The 14,236-nt window shown below is 31.4% G+C and overlaps 1 protein-coding gene across 3 annotated transcripts; it reads left to right on the top strand.

The window, feature by feature from the left end:
* Window positions 1-7,140: 7,140 nt before the first annotated feature.
* Window positions 7,141-13,413, top strand: LOC150031048 (glucan endo-1,3-beta-glucosidase 4-like). 3 transcript variants are annotated; one of them, XM_090309324.1, is made up of 6 exons: window positions 7,141-7,279; window positions 7,552-7,630; window positions 8,324-8,503; window positions 8,804-10,048; window positions 12,452-12,479; window positions 12,921-13,413. In XM_090309324.1, the coding sequence occupies exons 3-6, from the start codon at window positions 8,440-8,442 to the stop codon at window positions 13,069-13,071; spliced, it is 1,488 nt and encodes a 495-aa protein (XP_090165450.1). In that variant the 5' UTR covers window positions 7,141-7,279; window positions 7,552-7,630; window positions 8,324-8,439; the 3' UTR covers window positions 13,072-13,413. The 3 variants fall into 3 exon arrangements, with proteins under 3 accessions (XP_090165450.1, XP_090165449.1, XP_090165451.1); XM_090309323.1 differs by lacking the exon at window positions 7,141-7,279 and having other exon boundaries at window positions 7,295-7,630; XM_090309325.1 differs by lacking the exons at window positions 7,141-7,279; window positions 7,552-7,630 and adding an exon at window positions 7,730-7,869.
* Window positions 13,414-14,236: the final 823 nt, after the last annotated feature.

Here is a 14,236-nt window from a genome sequence, read left to right as displayed (position 1 = left end):
AGGGAGGTTTTACTATTTTATCCTAGAAAAAATAAAATTGATAATTCTAAAAACTAAATCTTAATATATTTGGAGAAAATCAAACTATCGATTTTTAGAATAGTGATCGATATTTTATTGTTAAAGAAAATTTAACTCAACTATCACTGAAATGTACTTCTCTCTTAAAGATAAAGATTCGATTTTTCGAATCATAATTATTGTACTAAAAAGTTTATTATCTTGACTATTTAATTATATACAAATTAGTTTAATGAAACTAAATTGAATATATTTTAGTGATATGATTTCATATATTAAAGTTACAAACATTTAGTATAATTCATTTATAATTTTCTTTTAAGAAACATATAAATTTTTTTGGGGGTTGTGATAATAAGAATTCAATAAATTTTTTTTTCTTAAATAGCGTTAATTTAACTAAATATAATAAAAGAAATTTTAAAAAAAAATGCAATATATGGACAATATTTATGTAAGAAATTCCATTGCTAGTTATTATATAATTATTTAAAAAATAATAATGGCTCGTGAAGGAGGGCCTAAAAATAGAATCCAAGAAATATTCATGGACGAAAAGGTGGACCCCACTTCACACATGGGAAAAGGTTGACGTGGTCCACTTGCTTAGCTGTAAGCAATTATGCCCTTCTGTGAAAATTACTTATTTATTATTATTTCTCTCTTTTTTTAGGGGGAGGTAAATAAAAATATATATAATCCTTCCTGGAGTGGAATCATTATGCATTAATTTAGAGTACTATGATTGGTTAAAAAAAGGCCGACATTCTAAAATTTTCATTTAAATGTAGACCTCAATGTCAATTAATACACAAACTTTAGGGTTCACATCCGGATTTAGTATGGATAGGTTGTTTGAACTCTCTCAACTTTATGTTTTTTATTTAATATATATATAAGATTAGTATAGTATCAAAATTACTATTTAATTCAGTAGTAAATTTATCTTTCAGCTCCTTATAAATTTAGATTAAAATTTCACTTATTACATTTAATTATTAAATTATATAAAGTCATCTGTTCAACAAAATTTCTGGATGATTTTTAAAGGTTCTTAAAATCACCAATAACCCAAATAACATTTAATGGTTGTATCTTAGACAAAAATATTGATAGTCTTATTTAGAAGCTTCAATCTTCTACTTTTATAAATGGTTTTTAGACAAAATTTCGTTTGAATATCATTCATGCATTTACTTTAATTCCATTTCTGTAAAATCAAACATTTACAAAAGTCTACCCATATTTAAGAATTAATCATGGATGATTTTTAAAGGTCTTAAATCGCCAATTAACCCAATATGGAGAATGCCCAACAAGTAATATGAATATTAATTGAGGATAAGACAATCATGCATGGGTTTTGAGTGACCACTATGCTTGATACCATCTTAAATCACAAGAAACAATATTGCAAGGGTTTGAACAACACATAACATCCTGAACCAACCTACTCTGATACCATCTTAAATTATCAATTGACCCAAAAGCTTAGGTTAAGGGATGAAGGAAATTTTGAATATAAAATCTAACACTCTTCCTCACTTGTAAACAATATGAAGTATGTCAAATAAGTGGAAATCAATATTAATTGGGGGGAAATAACATTTTAAGGGCTTGAACACAAGACCTCATGGACCACCTGCTCTAATATCATGATAATTAAATTTATCTTCACCCATTAGCTTATGCTTTTAGATCAATTGATGATTTAAGATAGTAACATAGCCTGTTGGTTTAGGATATCCTAGGTTCAAACTTATGCAATATTGTTTCCTCCCTAGTTTATATTAATTTACACTTGTTTGGCTCTTCTTCATATTTAAAGCCCACAAGTGAGGAGAAGTTAGATATATTATATTAAATTGACCTTCACTCATTGGTTTAAGTTTTTGGATCATGATTTAACATGGTATCAGATAGGGTTGGCAAAAAAGGGACCATATTCGAGTCCCGGTCCGAAGACGGTATCCCCGTCCCAACCCCAAATAATTTTTTATGTTTATATATATAATATAATATACTAGTTTTTTTTTTTTTTAGCCAAGCCCAACTAAATACTAATACTAAATTATTCAAATACTCAATACTTACTACAAGCCCAAGCCCAAACCTACCTAAACCCTAATCTATCACTAAATATTAATATTAAACTATTCGAATACTCAATAGCAGGTGGTCTAGGGAAGTCTTGTGTACTCAAGTCCTTGGGTTGTTAATTCCTCCCCAATTAATATTATTTACATTTATTTTGCTCTTCACTCATGTTCAAGATGTCCTGGATTCACACCTCTGCAATGTTGTTTCCTCTCAAGTTTATACTAATTTCCACTTGTTTGGCTCTTCTTCATGTTTCAAGCCTATGCATAGTCTAAATTGATTGACGTGTGAAAATTTAGAAATTTAATTGATTAAAATTACAAATTCTCTAAGATATTGGTTGAACAAAATCTAAAGAATGGTATAAGTTGATACACTTGATAAATTTTGGGATTTAAATTGACACAAAAATTAATGTCGAATTTTAATTGATATAATCCAAAAAAAAAAAAAAAATTGCGAGTATAAAATGTAATTTGCCCCAACATTTTAAATCCAAAAACTTACTCCAACAAGCTGAAAATTCTAAAAAGACATCTTAGCTTCTCCAAAAATAACTTCAATAAAAGAACATCGCATCAAAAGATGCAACCTTCTCCAGAAAAGTAACTCCCAAAATAAATGTCAATTTAAAATTTTAAAAATAAAAATAAATAAATAAATAAAGTATGTTAAAACTATTTTTTAGAGTCCGTTTGATAACGTTCCCATTTATTGTTTCTTATTTCTGTTTCTCATTTTTTAAAAATTGACTTGTTTGATAATTCTATCCATCTTTTATTTGAAATGGATTCTCAATTTTAGAAATTAAAAAGATGGATAGAATTATTCAAACAATGTCAATAATTAAAAAAATGAGATAGAAACAGAAATAAGAACAATAAATGGAATCGATATCAACGGACTCTAAAAAATAGTTTTAACATACTTTATTTATTTATTTATTTTTATTTTTAAAATTTTAAATTGACATTTATTTTGGGAGTTACTTTTCTGGAGAAGGTTGCATCTTTTGATGCGATGTTCTTTTATTGAAGTTATTTTTGGAGAAGCTAAGATGTCTTTTTAGAATTTTCAGCTTGTTGGAGTAAGTTTTTGGATTTAAAATGTTGGGGCAAATTACATTTTATACTCGCAATTTTTTTTTTTTTTTGGATTATATCAATTAAAATTCGACATTAATTTTTGTGTCAATTTAAATCCCAAAATTTATTAAGTGTATCAACTTATACCATTCTTTAGATTTTGTTCAACCAATATCTTAGAGAATTTGTAATTTTAATCAATTAAATTTCTAAATTTTCACACGTCAATCAATTTAGACTATGCATAGGCTTGAAACATGAAGAAGAGCCAAACAAGTGGAAATTAGTATAAACTTGAGAGGAAACAACATTGCAGAGGTGTGAATCCAGGACATCTTGAACATGAGTGAAGAGCAAAATAAATGTAAATAATATTAATTGGGGAGGAATTAACAACCCAAGGACTTGAGTACACAAGACTTCCCTAGACCACCTGCTATTGAGTATTCGAATAGTTTAATATTAATATTTAGTGATAGATTAGGGTTTAGGTAGGTTTGGGCTTGGGCTTGTAGTAAGTATTGATATTTGAAAAATTTAGTATTGTATGTAGTTTTGGGCTGGCTAAAAAAAAAAAAAACTAGTATATTTTAGCTATATTATTAAACATAAAAATTATTTGGGGTTGGGCACGGGGATACCGTCTTCGGCCGGGGACTCGATTATGGTCCCTTTTTGCCAACCTATCTTGATACCATGTTTAAATCATGATCAAAATATTAAACCAGATGAGTGGTGAAGGTCAATTTTAATTAGAATATATCTAACTTCTCTCACTTGTGGGCTTCAAATATGAAGAAGAGCCAAACAAGTGTAAATTAATATAAACTAGGGAGGAAACAATATTGCATAAGTTTGAACCTAGGATATCCTAAACCAACAGGCTATGTTACTATCTTAAATCATCAATTGATCTAAAAGCATAAGCTAATGGGTGAAGATAAATTTAATTATCATGATATTAGAGCAGGTGGTCCATGAGGTCTTGTGTTCAAGCCCTTAAAATGTTATTTCCCCCCAATTAATATTGATTTCCACTTATTTGACATACTTCATATTGTTTACAAGTGAGGAAGAGTGTTAGATTTTATATTCAAAATTTCCTTCATCCCTTAACCTAAGCTTTTGGGTCAATTGATAATTTAAGATGGTATCAGAGTAGGTTGGTTCAGGATGTTATGTGTTGTTCAAACCCTTGCAATATTGTTTCTTGTGATTTAAGATGGTATCAAGCATAGTGGTCACTCAAACCCATGCATGATTGTCTTATCCTCAATTAATATTCATATTACTTGTTGGGCATTCTCCATATTGGGTTAATTGGCGATTTAAGACCTTTAAAAATCATCCATGATTAATTCTTAAATATGGGTAGACTTTTGTAAATGTTGATTTTACGAAATGGAAGATTAAAGTAAATGCATGAATGATTTTCAAAGGAAATTTTGTCTAAAAACCATTTATAAAAATAGGAAGAGAGAGTATACTATATTAGACTACAATATTTTTGTCTAAGATACAACCATTAAATGTAATTTGGGTTAATTGGTGATTTAAGACCTTTAAAAATCATCCAGAAATTTTGTTGACAGATGACTTTATATAATTTAATAATTAAATGTAATAAGTGAAATTTTAATCTAAATTTATAAGGAGCTGAAAGATAAATTTACTACTGAATTAAATAGTAATTTTGATACTATACTAATCTTATATATATATTAAATAAAAAACATAAAGTTGAGAGAGGTTTGAGCCTCTTATATCCATACTAAATCGGATGTGAACCCTAAAGTTTGTGTATTAATTGAATTGAGGTCTACATTTAAATGAAATAATTTTGAATGTCGGCCCCTTTTTTTAACCAATCTTAGTACTCTAAATTAATGCATAATGATTCCATCCAGGAAGGATTATATATATTTTTATTTACTCCCCTAAAAAAAGAGAGACAGATAATAAAAATAAGTAATTTTCACAGAAGGGCATAATTGCTTACAGCTAAGCAAGTGGAACCACGTCAACCCTTTTTCCCATGTGTGAAGTGGGGTCCACCTTTTTCGTCCATGAATATTTCTTGGATTCTATTTTTTGGCCCTCCTTCACGAGCCCATTATTTATTTTGTAAATAATTATATAATAACTAGCAATGGAATTTCTTACATAAATAGGTTGTCCCTTATATTGCATTTTTGTTAATAATTTCTTTTATTATATTTAGTTAAATTTAACGACTATTTACGAAAAAAAATTTATTGAATTCTTATTATCACAACCCCCAAAAAAATTTATATGTTTCTTAAAAGAAAATTATAAATGAATTATACTAAATGTTTGTAACTTTAATATATGAAATCATATCACTAAAATATATTCAATTTAGTTTCATTAAACTAATTTGTATATAATTAAATAGTCAAGATAATAAACTTTTTAGTACAATAATTATGATTCGAAAAATCGAATCTTTATCTTTAAGAGAGAAGTACATTTCAGTGATAGTTGAGTTAAATTTTCTTTAACAATAAAATATCGATCACTATTCTAAAAATCGATAGTTTGATTTTCTCCAAATATATTAAGATTTAGTTTTTAGAATTATCAATTTTATTTTTTCTAGGATAAAATAGTAAAACCTCCCTCAGTATAAATAGAATCAAAATTTTTTCCAATTGTTTGATTGCATTTTTTTTTTAAAATATAACAAGAGTAAGTATAAGGATTTAAGTTTCAAATTTTAAGAAAGGTCTTTTTCTCATATTTCAATATTAAATAGAATTACGTTAATCATATTTATGTCTTTCTTTTATGTACAATAAGTATGGATGGAAATTGAACTTCTAACTTCTTGGATCGTAGTGTATGTTAAAACCACTAAGTCAAACTCACTTTGTCCATACTCATATTTTTTAGTATAACTGGGAAAAGAGAAGAAAATAAATTAAGTTGACATACCTTTATAACCAAACTTCATTCCAACCTTTTTTGCGCATATGAACAACCAACTCATTTACCATAGTATTTCATTTGAGAGGAAAATTATATTTTTGGTCTAGTTTTCATTTGGTTCTTTGGTTTCAAAATGGTACACTTTTAGTCAAGTTTCAAGTTTGATTTCAATTTAGTTATTAGGTTTCAAAATGTTATAATTTTATCATTAAAATTTAAATTTTGTTTCAATTTGATCAATCAATTTTAAGATTTACAATTTAAACTCAATTTTCATTAAACTTTATGTTCTTAGTAATAACTTCCATTAATTAATTAAAAAAATTAAAGAAATTATAATTAATCAAGTTTTATTATTCTTTCGCTATTAAAATTAACTTTAAAATTTTACTTCATAATTATTTAAATTAATTAATAGATATTAATGTCAAAACCATAAATATTTGTTTAGAAGTGTAAAATATGAAATCTAGATATCAAACGGGATAAAACTCAAATTCCAAATATAAAATTACAATATTTTAAAAATTAGAGACGAAACTGAAATCAAATTCAAAACTACGTGGTAACATTTTGAAATAAAATCAAAACTAGAGATCAAAGGGGATTTTCTACAAAATTGTATAAACAAAACCATGTCATATGGTTCAAATCCTCACGTCCAAGTAATTAAGAATCATTTGGAAGAATTCATAGAACAGGGAGAAAGGGGAGGATAAGGGAAATTTCCATCAAATTTGTAGATCAAAATTCAAACCAGAAAAGTCCCCTTGGTCGGTCACTAATGGCTCTGTTCTTCTCAGCAATCAGCTTCAATTGAATAATATTAGCATACTCCCTCACGGCGCTTCGACTCCATTATTTCTTTTTCCCAATCGAATCTCCCCAAAATGACTTTTGGCTTAAAATTAAAGAAAAACGAACAATTTCCAGTCCCCACTCGCCCATTCTTGACTCTTCTCTTGCTCAAATTTATTATCTTTTCCCCTGTTCAAACCCAATAAAACCCCATCAAACCAAAATGAACGGCGATGATCATCACCCCTTCTGCACGAGAATCCATGCTCCCTTTGCTGCCTCAAAAAGAGAAAAGAAAAAGGCAAACAATAAAGTTTCAAATTTGGGTATGACATTTCTTTGCATTTCTTGTTAGTTTTTACATCTTCACTCTACATTCTTTTCAATATCACAAGCTTACCTCTGTTTAGTACAAAATATATACGTTGGGAAATGTTGGGGTTGCTTTGTTTTGAGATTAATTTTTAATTTCTAACTATTGAGGAGTTTGGTTTTTTGCTCTTTCTGTCTTTTACTTGAGTTTTCTGAGGCTTTTTTTTACTGCCCCCCTTCTGTCTCTTCTTCCTCTCTCAACTTCCATTAATCTTTGTGCGTTTAGGGTTTTGGTTCTGTTCTGTTCTGAAGCTGACTGAAGATTGTTGGAATTGCATTGGTTCCTGACAGATTCTTTAGATCAGGTACTTGCCCACTTCTTGTTTTTAGTTTTCCCATCTGGGTTCTTTGTTGTTTCATAGTTTATGGCTTAATTTTTGGTGTTCAAGACTTCTCTAGTTTGGCTTTCCAGTAGTTTCATAGTTTCAGAAGTAGAATGAGAAAGGGGTTTCTGTTTGTGATATTCTGTTGAAGCTAAGCTACAGTTAGTTTGAAATTTTCCAATATTTCTCTTAGATGGGGATTGAAAGATAGTGTCTCATTTGTAAGCTAAGCTACACTGTGTTTGTGTGTGTGTTTGTCAATGTTTGTTCTACATGTTTATGATGACACTCTATTGCATTTATCTCCTGTCTGAGGATCTGCAGAGAGAGCTGTGTTTGTAATGTTTTGGGTGTGGATTTTCTTTTTCCTTCCCTCAAACTCTCTCAACATTTCAAAACCAGAGATGGGTGCATTTCCATTTCCATTTCTTTTGAAGTTTAACACAAAAATGGATTAAATGTTTGCTAATAAAGTGTGAGGTGCGGGAAGTTGGAAGCATTTTGTCATCTTGCAATGATATCCTTCCTTCTGTCTTTAATTGAATTATGTTTTCTAACTCCACTGTCACATTGCATTTTTCTCTTCATGCATTCAATTACTTTTACATGTTTCTGTTCAATTGTTCTGTTGTGGGTTCTTATTTATCTTTTCCTTTTCACATGACTTGATTGCAGATTGTTTGTGATTGCTTGTTCGAGTTTTGGGAGTTCGATTCTCGCGACGTAGAGGAAATAGCCTGAAGCTAAAATCTTACCAAGCTGAAAAGTTGAAGTTTTGGTTGATTGGAAAAATGCGTGAAAGGGGTCATGGAATTGTGATCTTACTTCTATTTGGGATGTGTGTCAATGCATTAGGTATCCTAGTTATCTAACTTTAGTTCTTTAACATCCTTCATAGTTTTTGTTCTAAAATTGCATTGCTTTGAATATTCTGTAAACGGCCACGAACATTGTTTCCATGATCTCAATTGGTGGTTGTCAATATAAGCGGCAGAAGTAAGGGCGATTTCATAAATGTTAATCACACGGCCTCTTCGTTCCTTTTGTGAAACCAACCTCCATTAGTTTCTTCGATGTTTTTCCTGATGAAGAATGAATTGTTTAAATATAGGCAACTATCTATTTGTTACTGAGTTGTGTTCTTGACATTAATAGGTGCATTTGTGGGGGTTAACCTCGGGACCGATGTCTCTAATCTTCCATCAGCTTCGGATATAGTTGCAATTCTTAAATCCCATCAAATTACTCATCTCCGCCTTTACAATGCTGATTCTCAAATGCTAAAGGCCCTAGCAAACAGTAGCATCGAAGTAATTGTTGGCGTGACTAATGAGGAAGTTCTCAGGATCGGTGAATCTCCAGCAGCTGCTGCAGCCTGGGTTAATAAAAATGTTGCAGCTTACTTGCCAGGAACAAATATTACAGCCATTGCTGTTGGCAGTGAGGTTCTAACAACAATTCCTCATGTTGGTCCAGTTTTAGTTCCAGCCATGTATTCATTACACAAAGCCTTGGTTGCTGCTAATCTAAACTATCTGATCAAAGTTTCCACTCCCCAATCAATGGACATAATACCTCGACCTTTCCCCCCGTCCACCGCTTCCTTTGAGGCTTCATGGAACTCTACGATCTATCAGCTCCTCCTGTTTTTAAAGAACACAAAATCCTACTACATGTTGAATGCCTATCCTTATTATGGATACAATAGCGGGAATGGAAGTTTTCCACTCGATTATGCACTTTTTCGATCACTTCCAGCAATTAAGCAAATTGTTGACCCAAACACTCTTTTCCATTACAATAGTATGTTTGATGCTATGGTTGATGCAACCTACTACTCAATTGATGCTTTCAATTTTTCTGGGATTCCCGTTGTAGTTACTGAGACTGGCTGGCCATCGTTCGGTGGAGCAAATGAACCTGATGCTACAATTCAAAATGCTGGCACCTATATTAGCAATCTGATCAGGAGAGTTTCCAATGATTCAGGTCCACCTAGTCAGCCAACTATACCAATCAACACATACCTTTATGAGTTGTTTAATGAAGATAAGAAGCCAGGCCCGATCTCGGAAAAAAACTGGGGCATACTTTTCCCCAATGGATCTGCTGTTTATCCTTTGGGTTTGATGTCTGGCCGTGCAACAGCGAATTCTTCTACAGTTTATTGTGTGGCGAAAGATGGGGCAGATGAAGATAAGTTGCAAGACGGCCTGAATTGGGCTTGTGGACAAGGAGGGGCTAACTGTGCTGCAATTCAGCAAGGGAGGCCATGCTTTCTCCCTAATAACATTACTAACCATGCTTCTTATGCATATAATGATTACTATCAGAAAATGCGTGGTGCTGGTGGAACATGTGACTTCGATGGCACTGCTATGCTTACAACGGTCGATCCTAGTAAGTTGTTTTAACAGTTTTTTTCCTTGTTCCTCAGATTTAGTAAGCAGATGCAGTTGTCCTACTTTATAAAATATTGACGAGTTTTTGAAGTCAAATATCTACTGAACAAAAATGTATTTTAAATTTAGAACACTACCTGTTAATTGTTTAAATATTCTGCAAAAGAATGCTCATGCAGATTCCTATTACTAACCCACTTTTGATTTAACATTAAGGAAAGAGAACTTAGATTCATTTCTGTGGTAAAGATATAAGACAGTTTTCCTTGACGAAGCAAAAACTTAGGGGATCAAATTATTTGTTGGTACTTACTTGGTCTTTACTAATTACTTCACAAATCTTTGTTTAGTTATAGCCTTACTTTTTTTTTTCCCTTCTTTTTTGGAAATGGAAACGAAACTTTTTATTGAAGAAATGAAAACAAACTAATGCTCAAAGTACAAGGAAACAATAACAAGTACATATGCAAATATAAATCAAATACTAAAACATCCTCCTAAATATATAGACTAAGTTTGAAAGACAAATACATTCCAATTTAAGCATATATCTCGAATAGGAAATTTAGCAAAAGACATGGAAAGAGAGCATTAGGAAGAAGCATTAATCCTAGCTATTTGAAAATAATCTATCCATGCCTATTGATTTATCTTGGAAGACTCTGATTTCTTTCAAACCAGATTTCAGCAAGGATTGCTTCGACCACGTTAGACCATAACAACTGAGACCTTGGCTTTAAAGGACCAACCAACATCTACATAACATTTTTCTTGAAATCCTCACAAAACATCCACTGAATATTAAAAATGGAGAACAGCAGTCCCCAACAGCAACTTGAAAATCTGCAGTCGAAGAATAAATGCTGAAGATCTTTCCCATTAGATATGAAGAGGACAAATAGAAGGCAATAAACTGTGAGATGGAAGCATTCTTTGAAGAGTGGATGAGCAATTCAAATTTCCAAATATCATTATCCAAATGAGGATATTAACTCGCCGAGGGCTCTTAGATTTCCACAGGGCTTTAAAAGCCACCTTTTCCAAAGGAATAGAAACCACCAAATGCTTGGAAAGAGATTTTACTGTAGAATGTTCCAAAGACTCCAAAGACCAAATACGATGATCAGGTTGATCAACCACCCTTCTTTCAGCTAACAAACTCAGCATAAGCTGAAAATTAATAATCTCTTCTTCTTTAGTTTTAACTTTGAAAAGAGATAGACCAAGATAAAGTATCTCCATCCCATTGATATGAAATCGAACCATCAGGTTGCAATGTAATTCTAAATAAATCTGGGAACCTTACTTTTAAAAGCATTTCATCAATCCAAGTACCACTCCAAAATGCGATTCTGGTATCACAACCAAGCTTAAAAACAGCCAATAACTCCATTTGCAACCAGGATTTGGAGATGCTAATCCAAGGGATTCAGAGACTAAGGCCAAATTTTCCTGATGTGTGCCAATTAAACAGTCCCTTCGTGTGAATACTTTGAACCACCTTACACCACCATGAATTTTCTTCATTGTAATAGCCTTACTTTCCCTTGTATAAGTTGGGTGTCTTCATCCGTAACTTGCGCTCGGCTGAGTTTTCTCCTCCCCTCTTCTAAACTTTATTGCATCAATGAAATTATTTCCAACTCAATATCATTAAATTCTTTAAACATATTTTATGGTATCTATCCAATCAAATCCAGACTTCAAAAAGAGCTTTTTACCACATTTGACTGGTATAAATTTAACTTTGAGCCCATGCCACAAGAAGTTCCGCTTTGATCTCTTTAATGTTCTTAGAAAAACATCAGTGGTCCTTGATGGAACCAACCATTAAGGGAGAATGTGCTTGATTCCAAGGTGCTTATATTATAAAGATCTATTATTCCATTGAGCACACATCACTTGGATTTTAGTTTCTCTGTTACATTACTGTAGTTCTCTGAAACTGTGGGAGTACCGCAATGTTTTCTGTAGAGCATTTTAGACATAAGCTAAGCTCTATTCTGTTTCTCCTTATTCCTTTTTTAGTTTGTGTTTGTCCTATTCTTTTGGTATTAAGAATCTGATATCTTCGCTCAATTTGATTTGTACAACCCATATCCACGGATACATTGCTTGAATATATCGTACATAAGTTTCGTCTACCCTTCTGTTCTGTTATTTGAAGAGAAGTGTCTGACACTTGTTGTGTACGTCCCTGCCACCCTCAACTAGCCGAGTTCGATTCTCCCATACATGATATAAGTGGCAGTTTTTCCCTATATTCTTAATATCTTTTGTAATGCCTGTTTGAATGATTCCATCTGTTTTCGACTATTTGGGTTTGTATGGGATTCAACTTTAACGAAAACTTTTATCCTTTAATCCAATTTCTCTCATTTTCTTCTCTCATATTTTGCAGGTCATGGGTCTTGCATATTCACAGGAAGGTAAGTGGAATGATTGCACCAAAAGCAATCCTAATATCTTGTGAAATCATTCTGTTTACGTATAACTAAATTACTAAAAAGAAGATACCTTCAAACTTTGCCCATTCACATATGTTTCAAGACTAGCTTGGGAGTAGAAATTTGTCAAAATGTTGGACGAAAATTTGGATGTAGAATGGGCAATGACCCAGAAAGGAAACTAATACCCCAACATTGTCGCGTGGTTCCAAGTCATTGCCACACCTGATACACATCTCAATTTTCATCCAAAATTTTAATGGATTTCTACTCTAATGGTAATTTTCATAACCTTTACATAAAGTCAGGTAATATTGCGACTTTTTGAAAGAATGAAACAAAGGGAAAATTTCAGGGGTTTCTTCTTTATTTATTTCTATATCAATAATTGAGTTGTAAACTGATTAAAATATCGAAAAACAGTTCCAATTCAAGTGGTGGTGGATTTTCTCCTCCAACAGCATCAGGGCCTTCAGGTCTGCTTCCTGGTGCAAGTTCAAAGCTGCAGGTCTCTTCATTTCAGCTCTTGATTTTGGTTATCTTTTCTTGGGCTTTGATGTTTATTTTGACATGAAAAGATTGTTCTTGAAGTTCAATAGCCACAATACCATTCTTCAGATTGCTAATTTATTGAGCACAAATGAAGAGGAGAGCATCATCTCTTCAACAACACCTGGTTTAAATTGTTCATCACATGTTCACTCCCTTTTTTTTTTCTTTTAATTCACTTTTAGGTGCTCTGTTTAGTATTGTTCATTGTAATTTGTAATTTTCTCTTCTGAGGTGGTAGTAACTGGGTTTAGTTTATGATTAATTTATATTATTTTTGGAATTAATATTTTCCATTTTTGGTTCTGGAGGGAAAGCCTATGGAAAAACCAATCATGATCTTTATTTATCATCTATAATTTTGGTAGTGATGTGTCATATTTGTTAAGACTTAAAGTTTAGATTACCTTTATGTTTATTGAAATGATTAAAATTTCTTTATTTTTGGCCTAGTGGTTGGTTGTGTTACCTATCTTCTCATGGCCCAACACGAACTCTTCTAAAGGTCATGGGTCACATGTTCAAGCTCCATGATATTTAATTTATCTATTTTTTTTTATTATTATGTGAGCAGTGAAATTGAACTTATCACGAGGTCGATAGTATATATTTGTTGCCAATCGGGCTATGCATATGTTGGTTAATTTATCATTGATTTCTCATGTATTATCTTAATGTATCTGCTCTATTGAATAAGCCAAAATTTGAACTTCTTAAAAGAATTTCCAATCTAAGTGACCCATTAAATTGGATTTTATGAGCTACTAACAAAGGTCCTACTCACTTTTTGATTAAGAGTTCTAATGATTCAAAACTAATTAACCAATCTTCATTTAGTAACTCAAGATTGATGCCCTAATAATAAGTTGCACAATTCTATTACTAACGATCATCAAGTTATACGATATGTCAAGTAGAAGAGAATATAGCTAAAAAACAATTTGAACGTAATAAATAAAGTTTGTTACAAAATCTTAGTTTAGGTTATGTTTGGTAACCATTTGATTTTTGGTTTTAGATTTTGAAAATTAAGTTTATAAACACTCCTTGTTTAAGTTTCTTGTTTTGTTATCTACTTTAGACCAATGTTTTTAGAAATCAAATCAAAATTTGAAATCTAAATAAATAGGTTTTGAAAATTTGTTTTTGTTTCTAAAATTTAGCTCAGAATTCGACTCTAACACTTAAAA

The sequence above is a fragment of the Benincasa hispida genome, unplaced genomic scaffold (genome assembly GCF_027475165.1).
Source record: "Benincasa hispida cultivar pf3 unplaced genomic scaffold, pf3_genome.v1.1 HicScf1502, whole genome shotgun sequence".
Classification (NCBI taxonomy): Eukaryota; Viridiplantae; Streptophyta; class Magnoliopsida; order Cucurbitales; family Cucurbitaceae; genus Benincasa; species Benincasa hispida.
Note: the sequence above shows the minus strand (reverse complement) of the source record. Positions and strands in the feature narration are given on the sequence as shown.